Source organism: Podarcis pityusensis (assembly GCF_964106645.2).
Source record: "Podarcis pityusensis genome assembly, chromosome: 2".
Classification (NCBI taxonomy): domain Eukaryota; kingdom Metazoa; phylum Chordata; class Lepidosauria; order Squamata; family Lacertidae; genus Podarcis; species Podarcis pityusensis.
In genome coordinates this window covers 62,912,454-62,921,566 of record NC_138029.1, presented here as the reverse complement: position 1 = coordinate 62,921,566, position 9,113 = coordinate 62,912,454, and the positions used below count along the sequence as shown (strand labels likewise).

The window sequence follows — 9,113 nt, the reverse complement described above, 5'->3', positions numbered from 1 at the left end:
GCTGCCGGCGGCGCCCAGGCGCGCGCGCGCGCACGGCTCCTTTAACACGGTGCTGCCATCATCTCCGCCCCTTCTCTTCCCTCGGCGGCACGGCAGCCCCCCTCTCTCCTCCAGGCCCGGGGAAAGGCAAACGGCGGCGAGAGCAGCCCCTGCTGCCTGCTGGAGCCGGCGGCCCGGTGGGGCGCGGCCAGTGCATGAGGGCAGCGGGCGGAGGCGCCGAAGAAGAAGGAGGAGGGGGAGGAGGAGGCGGGGGCGGCGAGTCCCGCCCGCCTGCCCGCCCGGGCACTGGCAGCCCCTGCCGCCGCCGCCGCCGCCGCCGCCTCTCCTTGCCGGGCCCGGGAGGCTGAGGCCGCCGCGTAGCGCCCGGGACATGCGGCCTCTCCAGCCGCAGCCATCGCCGAGGAGACGGGGGACATGAGGCTCCGCAATGGCACCTTCCTCACGCTGCTGCTCGGCTGCCTCTGCGCGCTCTTCTCGCTCTCCTGGTACGGGGCCTTCGGCGGGCACAAAGGTAAGGACGGGACTCGCTCGGAGCTGGGCGGGGAGGGAGCCAGGGAGGGTTCCCGCCTTACGCACTGCGCCTGGCCCGGGAGGAGAGGGAGCCCCCACCCCAGGCAGAACCCGAGGGGGAGAGGCAGCATCTCCCCCCCGCCCCAGGGGACCCCAAAAGGCCGCCGCCGCCGCCGCCACCTGCTGAGAAGGTCCCCTCCTAGTGCTGGATGAGGCCAGGAGACCCTGACATGCAACTTAAATGTTTTTCTGGGTGCCTCTGGCAACTGAACCGCATTTCGAGTTTTGTTGGATTTGGAGAGGCCAGGCGTCCCCAGAAAACCTCCCAGATTCCTTGACACCTAGCACTGCCTCCTCTTCAGGTCTTTCCCACATGCCAGATTGCTGTCTGGTCATTTGTTTTTTCCTCAATTCCTCTTTTCCTGCTTCTGACGCAAAAAAGCTCCCTTTTTCTGAGAAAGTGGTGGTTAAGGATTCCCACCTACCCACCACCATTTTTCTCTGTGCCCTCACAGAGAGTGTGACAAAATCTGTCCTGTGGTTGCCTCTTTGGAACAGGTAGTGTCTCTCACCCTAACTCCCTTTGTTTTTTTACCCTTGTTTTGTTTAGGCTGCTCTTTGATAGAACATCTAAGACTCCCAGCATTGCCTATTTACACAGGATGTTTTTATGTGTGCAGGTTTTTAACTCGGGGCTGTAGCCAAAGTGGCCAGGCAGGGCATGCAACCCTTGTGTTCAAAATGGCCCTGAACTTTATACTGCTCAAAGTGAACTGAAGGGGAGGAAATTGAGTTCTCCAGTCTTGACCTGTGTTCTTGAAGACTTTTTGTGTGATATCTGTAAGCTTGCCTGTTGAGGGAAGGCGAGTGGGTTAGCTTGACATTACATCACTGCCGTCAGTGATTGTTGTATTTATTTAAGGGCAGCCAAGCAGTTATCAAATAAAGCAGTTTGTTCGTATGCCGCTAGTTTTCTTTCCTTTTTTTTATGCATTTAGTGCCTCTTTGCATCCCTCTCTCCACATCCTGCATTTTATCTGAACATTAAGCATTTTCCCCATATCTTCCTCTGTTGGTGTTTTAAATAAAAGAAATACAGTTGTAATTGTGAACCTCCCTAAAAGCAATTTACCTCTTATGACCTGGAAGCTGTACGCCGGCTCCCTTGGCCACTAAAGTGAGATGAGCGCCGCAACCCCAGAGTTGGTCATGACTGGACCTAATGGTCAGGGGTCCCTTTACCTTTACCTTTATGTTTTGGTAAAGTGATGGCTATGGCACATTAACGAGGGACCACATTTGATGGAGGTAGAGCAAGAGACCATGTTGGAGGCATGTTATTAGGTCTTCGAGAACTGCTTCACATGCTACTTTTTACGACTTGTAGCTTCACGTTGGAAAGAACACAATAATGTGTTGAATGGAGGCTCTAGTGTTGTTTTTTCACTCTAAAATGCATATGCTGGAAAGGTGATAGACTATCTGGCAGCTAACTTCATAATGTGGGAGGATGAAAAATATTTGCATCACCACTCACTTGTTTACTTTTCTTGAGGCCACTTCATATATTACTTTTTCATAAACAGAAATTGGATCTCTGTATTGGAAAATATATTTTCTATATTAAGAAAAAGTGTTTTGTAAAATATGAAGGACAGTGGCTGACCAGTCAGTTATACCCTTGTAAAGGAATTGGTCACAGTTAATGTATTGCAAATAAAAGTGTTCCCCTATAATCTCAGGGGAACAATCTAACCCTTGCTCCTTATGCACAATAGGAACAAAATCTATCTTGGAAATGTTGTGCATTGTTGGGGCAAGATGTGAATAAATAAAATAAAACTTATACTTGTCCCCCCCAGACCTTCTTTCTGGGCACTTTGATGTATGTATGGTATGTATGGTAGTGGTAGTGTTAAGGATGACTTGCATGGATAATTACATTAAGAACTTGGGCAAGAATTTATACCTACGATTCTTATCAAGGACTATTGCTGGGGTCCTTGATAACAGGGAGCTAAGAATCGCAACGGTGAACAAAAATAATAAAGGTAGTGCTAGCAATTTTTGTTCTGGGGTAGTAAAAATTGACTTTATGTTGGTGTCTGAGATGTGACCATTTCAGGCACAGTTCATTCTGGCACATCCTCTCATGTTCTTTTCTGTTTCACTTTATGACCTTATATTACACCACATCTGGCAGTAGTGGTTATTTCCAGTGTAACAGTATTAAGAATCGGGGTTGCTATACTGTTGTAAACCCAGTCCCAATCCTCATCAGAGTTGCAGTGCCACAGTTCTGCAATATTACAGTTGCACAACAATCCTTGTCCTCAGTTATATGCACCACATTGCTGGCACAGTAGTTCAGATGAGTAGACACTTGACTGCTGAGATGTAAGTTTAATGACTGAGGAGCATCAGTTGTCTGTCAAGATGAAAGTTTAGTTACTGAGTTACACCTGCATTCTGATCCCATTATTAACTACTTATGCTATTGGATTAACAGAACAACATGTTTAAAGAGGTCTGTTCCAAAAGGAGCTTTGGATTTTAGGATTGGGCTATAACATTATCAGATACCTCACTTTTGTTTTTGTAGAAATATCTAGTTATCTACTTGTCAAAAGGCCTAAGGATTATTCTGTTTGTGGTCACAAGCATCCCCTTTCTTCCAGTGATCACACAGTTATAATTTTGCAACTTGTCTTATTTTCTTCACCACAGAAAACTATTTAAGTGCAGCATAAATCAAATCAACTTTCCCATCAAGTTACAGAGGGAATATCATACTGGTTGTGCAGTTCACTCCCTTAGTCTTGTTAGCACCGCCACCCACAAGCTAATATATACACCTAGCTCCCATCAGTTATGCTGGAAGAGCAGCAAAACCCTGTCAATGGTTGTAGGACAAGTTTGCATTGTGAAAGCAATAATTTCTAAAGTAGGCTCTCTCAAGACTAGTACATTTTTATCTATTTGAGAAAAATTGAGAGAGTTTTGTCTTCTTCCTTCACCTAATAATTGTTATGATGGTACAGAATATCAACAGAGGTAAAAAAAAAAAAAAAGGTCCTGAAATTAATACATGCATGGAATGCATAAACCAGTGTCAAACAAAGAGGGCCATAATACATTAAAAGGGGGGGGCACCTCATGAAAAAGAGAGGATTGCCATTGGATCTAGGACTGTATTCTCTCTTTACTTCTCAATAACTCACAGCTACAGTCCTGAAGTAGTTTTGGTCATAAAGAATCCATTGTATATATGGATTGATCAGTGCTTGGAATAGAAAGGTTTTCCTTTAGATGCTGCTTAACTGAATAAGAGGCAACTGTTGCCTCTGTCTAGTAAACTTAGTGCTGTTTTGTTTTTTACTGTTAGGAATGTAGGCAACTGCCTTTTATGGAGGGAGACCACTGGTCCATTTAGCTCAAGAGTTGTCCACATTGATTGGCAGTGGCTCTCCAGGGTTTAAGGCAGGGAACATTGACAGCCCTATCTGGACATGCCTGGGATTGAACCTGGAACCTTCAGCGCGCAAGGCAAAAGCTCTTCCACTGAGCTATAGCCCTTCCCTAGTTGTGTGGAATGTGTTTTGTAGAGCTCTGCCAAACCTCACCATCTTCAATCATCTTACCTGGACACAGGGTTTCTTTCTCTTTGCCACTTTACCCAGCTGTTTATACAACTTCTATTAGCTGGTTTCTCAGCTCTTCATCTCTCAGTAAGCTGAGTGCCCAAAGTATTTTGTTTTCATGAATTGTTCATAATATGGTTAACATTTTTTATTATTATTATTATTATTATTATTATTAATTATACTGGCCTACTGAGGATTAGATTTGGCTATCATGTTGCACCTTATATATATCTTATAACAGCATAAGAGTATCAGTTTCCATCACATCACTCATGTTTTCCTTTTTAATAGAATGAAGTATGAATGAAGTATAACCAGGAAGAGGAACGTATGTGTTTAAAAGTGGATCTAGATGTGCAGAGGCTACAGTAGTGTAGTTAGGCAATTTTAGATTATGTTCTTATGGGGACTGTTTTGATAGTAATGGGTGCTCCTACTCATTCTGCTGAAGAGTGCTGTGGAATTTTGCCCCAGGGCCTGCCTAATGGCATCACTGGTGGTGGTATATGCTTAACATTTTAACCTGGTGAAACTTGTTGCTCCTCTTCTTAACCAGGGTGATTGATGTACACAGCAGAGTACAAGTGCCAGTAAAATACTATGTTATTCCCTTTCTGCATTGATCACATTTGCACTGGGAATACATGTAAGGAAAGGGCATCTGCAAAATCATTGCCAACAGTAATGGGAGCCGCTGATTACGAGGCAGAGCGAATCCATCATGCAGTCGACATCATGTTATCTTTGTGACAGGGGTAGACTGGAAAAGGTGAGGGAAGGACACTGTGCATAATGATTTTCTTTAGCTTTGCCTCCTTTATGGAGTACTCTGTTTTCACAATGCCCCAAAACAAAAGGTGCATACTGTTAATGGGCAGTTACAGGCATGGGCTCTTAGTGCTGCTTTGAGGGTAGCTTTGCTAAGCCTGGCCTCTGTCAAACTGCACTTGAAAGCAACCGCTTAAAGGAATAGCCATTCATGGCTCTTGGTGTTAGTCTGGCAAAGCTAATGGATATTGTGCGTTGCACACTGCTTAGCCTCTTTATTAACTTAGTGTCTCTACTTTTGCTGCTAGTTTCTGCACTTTAAAAGTCATTAGGGCCACATCATCCATCTGTCTCAAGGCTACTTTACTTCCCCTTACCCATTTAAACAATGTGTCTTTGTTACCGCTGTATAATGGGTTTTGGCTTTGTGATGCTTCTGTTACTTGCTTCCTTTGCATTACTCATCAGCTAAAAGGTTCTTTCAGCTGTGGTTTAAATCTCATTAAAACCATTTCCCTACAGAGCTTCAGTTAAAGAGATTTGGGGACTGATATCAGTGAAGAAATTCTTTATGGCAGCTATTGCTGTTTGGATCTTTTTCTTGAAAATATTACATATGATCTGTTTTGGCACTCAGCTCTTTTGGACACTTGAAAACATGGTCATGTGACTGTGTGTATGATGACTACAAAAGATAAAGGAATGTGATTTTCTATTTTAAAAAGAAATGGCACATAGGTAAGCATACCTACTGTACTGAGATGATCCTCCAGATTAAAGGGAGAGTCTTTTCTGCGGTTTATTTTTGTTGTTCACACTATTAATCGTCTCCTTTTAACTACATGTATCAAAATAACAGCATTTTCTCCCTGCCTCATTATCTAAGGGGGTTAATCTTTCAAGTTTTTCTTCAAAATATGTGTCTGTGGACTATGCTCATATTGACTATTTGCAAATAACAAGCAGTGTCTTATATAGGGTTGTGTCTAATGCTGCCTGTACGTGAGCAGAATGGATTTCCACCCTCACAACAGAGACTTCACTTTCCTCTCTTCTCCCCTAAGCACCCTCAAAATATGCTATGGAGAGTTGGGGGACTCTGGAGCAGATTTAGGGGATGCGGGAAGAAGGAAGCCTTGACTTTATAGAAGAATGTAGGAAGTGCCTGCTGGATCAAGCCAATGGCCCATCTCGTCCAGCATCCTGTTCTCACAGTGGCCAACCAGATTACTGTGGGAAACACACAACCAGGGTTTGAGTAAAAGAGCACTCTCCTCTCCTGTGGTTTCAAGCAACTGGTATTCAGAAACTTTGCCACCTACAACTAGTAGCCATTATTAGCTCTTTCCTCCATGAATTTAAACACTATCTCGGTTGCATTCCATAGTTTATCTATGTGCTGTGGAGTACTGTCTTTGTGCTTGAATCTTCCAGCCTTTAGCTTCATTGGATGCCATGAGTTCTAGCATTATGAGAGAGTAAGAAAACTTTTCTCTTGTCACTTTTCCCATGCCATGCATAATTTTATAAAATTCTATCATGTCACCTCTTGCCTTTTCTCTAGGCTAAAAAGACCCAAACGCTGCAACCTTTCTTCACAGGAAGGAGTTGCTCCATTCCCTTGATTGTTTTGGTTGCCTTTTCCAAATATATAATATCCTTTTTGAGGCGAGGCGACCAGAAATGTGTACAGTGGTACCTCGGGTTAAGAGCTTAATTCGTTCTGGGTCTGTACTTAACCTGAAACTGTTCTTAACCTGAAGCACCACTTTAGCTAATGGGGCCTCCCGCTGTTGCCGCGCCACCAGAACATGATTTCTGTTCTCATCCTGAAGCAAAGTTCTTAACTTGAGGTACTATTTCTGGGTTAGCGGAGTCTGTAACCTGAAGCGTATGTAACCTGAGGTACCACTGTACAGTATTCCAAATACAGCCTTGCCATAGATTTGTATAACAGCATGATGATATTGGCAGTTTTATTTTAAAACCCTTTCCTAATGATCCCTAGCATGTAATTTCCTCTTTCACAGTCATCACACACTGGGTTGACATCTTCATTGAACTATCATCTACTATGACCCCAAGGTCTCGTCCCTAGTCTGTCACTGCCAGTTCAGACCCCATGAGCACATATGTGAAATTAATATATTTTGCCCCAACATGCCTCACTTTACACTTGTTTACATTGAACTGCATTTGCCATTTAACCATTCACTTGGTTTGAAGATGTCCTTTTGGAGCTATTCACTATTTTTGTATTAATGACTGAAGAATTTAATATCAGCAAACTTGGCCACCTCCCTTCTCACTCCTAACTCTCGTGGTGAAGCCCATCTTGATGGACAGGGTATAAATATGATGAGATGAAGAAGAAGTTAAAATGCACAGTTTCAAATACTGAACCTTTGGGGAGTCCACTTCTACTCTCCATTCAGAGAACTGTCCATTCATCCCTACTCTTTGTTTTTTGCAACTTAACCAACTCCTGAGCCATATAACAATATAAAGAGCTCCTTGTCTTTACATCTTATGTCTCAATGTTTTTAGCAATGTGTTCCTCAAATTATTTTTTTTAGCATTCTTTTCTTGTCTGCTTAAGGGCAGATGGGACTCATCAACCTGGAAAGATAGCCCATCTAAGAGAAGGAAAACTTACCCTAAACCTTCACTGCCTTGCAGGATATTTTCGGGAGAAGAAAAAGCTAAGGAGTAAACCCTACACAAATCCGGAGTAGAGCCCCTAAGACGGTTGGATGGCACCTTGTACACCTCCTTCCAGCAACTCCTGCAGCTAAGCTGCTGCCAAACATATTGCTCTGCTTTCCTTTGGACCACATCAGCAAGGCTGAGAAAGGGGGCCTTGTTGTCTGGGCAGCCCAGGACCTCCATACACACTGCCCAGGCTTATGTTGCTAATGTAGTGCTACTAATGTAGTGGTTTGCCTTCACTCCTGGAAGCTCTCTCTCTCTTTCCACACTGAATCTGTGAAGGAAGCAGAGTTGTGGGTTTTTTCAGCTGAAACCTGCTCATTAGGAAGTTGACGGAAGCCATTTATTTAATAGGCTACCAGGTAGCCTTGACTTCTTCCTGCTGATTGTAGTGACGGGTTTGACTGATGATCTGGAGGTGGGGAAATGCTCTGGTGGCCAAGTAGCAATTAAACCCTTGAACCATTATGTTCCAGTGTAGCAGCTGCATTCCACAAAGGAGTGACTCCTTGTCACACATTCTGAATTTTTTTCAGCAAATTATTTATCTGAATTAGCACCAAGTTCAAACAGAATGTGATCCACTTACCCAATGCAGGCTTATTACCAGCTGGTGATACCTTAAACGGATGTCTGTGGCTGTATCTGCTTTTTGCGTAGGCTACCTGTTATACAGGATAACATGAGATTACCCTCCTCCCCCCAGTATCCAGTAAAAGAAGGATTGACACAATTACACACAAAATTTAATGTGAAGTTGTTCAGTAAGGATGGTGAAATGTTAACAAATGATGAAGAGAAGGCAAAAATTCCTACTTTGCCTCTGTTTTATTTCCCAAAAGGGGTGCAACCTTACATAAGTAGCATAACTGGTATGGGGGTAGGACTTCATTTTAAGATTGATAAGGAGCTGGCCAGGAAGTGCCTAGCTTCTTTAAATGAGTGCATATCTTTAAAGCCAAATGACTTACATTTTAAGGAACTTGCTGGTGTACTATCAGGGTCTCTTTTTATAATCTTTTAAGAAAACCTGGAGAACAGGTACCATGGGCAAGTGTCCCAACTTTCAAAGATCTGAGAAATTAACAGACATTTCAGCCTGACTTCGATATCTAAAAAGGTAATAGAACAGATTATAGAGGAGTCAATTTGTAAGAAATATATAAGCAACTTTAGTGATTAGTAGGAGCCAGCATAACTTTTCCTTCCTTCCTTCCTTCCTTCCTTCCTTCCTTCCTTCCTTCCTTCCTGCCTTTCCTGCCTTTCCTGCCTTCCTGCCTTCCTTCCTTCCTTCCTCCTCTTCTTCTTGCCAGCATGACTTTCTCTAGAATAAAGTCAGCCAGACTAATCTCTTTTTATCATGTAGATTGTAGGAATGCCATGATTGTAATTTAACTTGGTTTCAACATGGCATTTGACAAAGCCCCCTTTGGTTTGCAAACTGACTGCATGTGGGCCACATGATAGTACCATCAGGTAGAT

At 43.5% G+C, this 9,113-nt stretch overlaps 1 protein-coding gene across 1 annotated transcript in view; it reads left to right on the top strand.

The window, feature by feature from the left end:
• Nucleotides 1–277: 277 nt before the first annotated feature.
• MGAT4B (alpha-1,3-mannosyl-glycoprotein 4-beta-N-acetylglucosaminyltransferase B) overlaps nt 278–9,113 on the top strand; it is a 72,108-nt gene continuing 63,272 nt past the window's right edge. Inside the window, exon 1 of the mRNA XM_080991392.1 lies at nt 278–511. Within this exon, the coding sequence (XP_080847518.1) occupies nt 415–511 (97 nt within the window). The 5' untranslated portion in view covers nt 278–414. The remainder of the gene's footprint in view (nt 512–9,113) is intronic.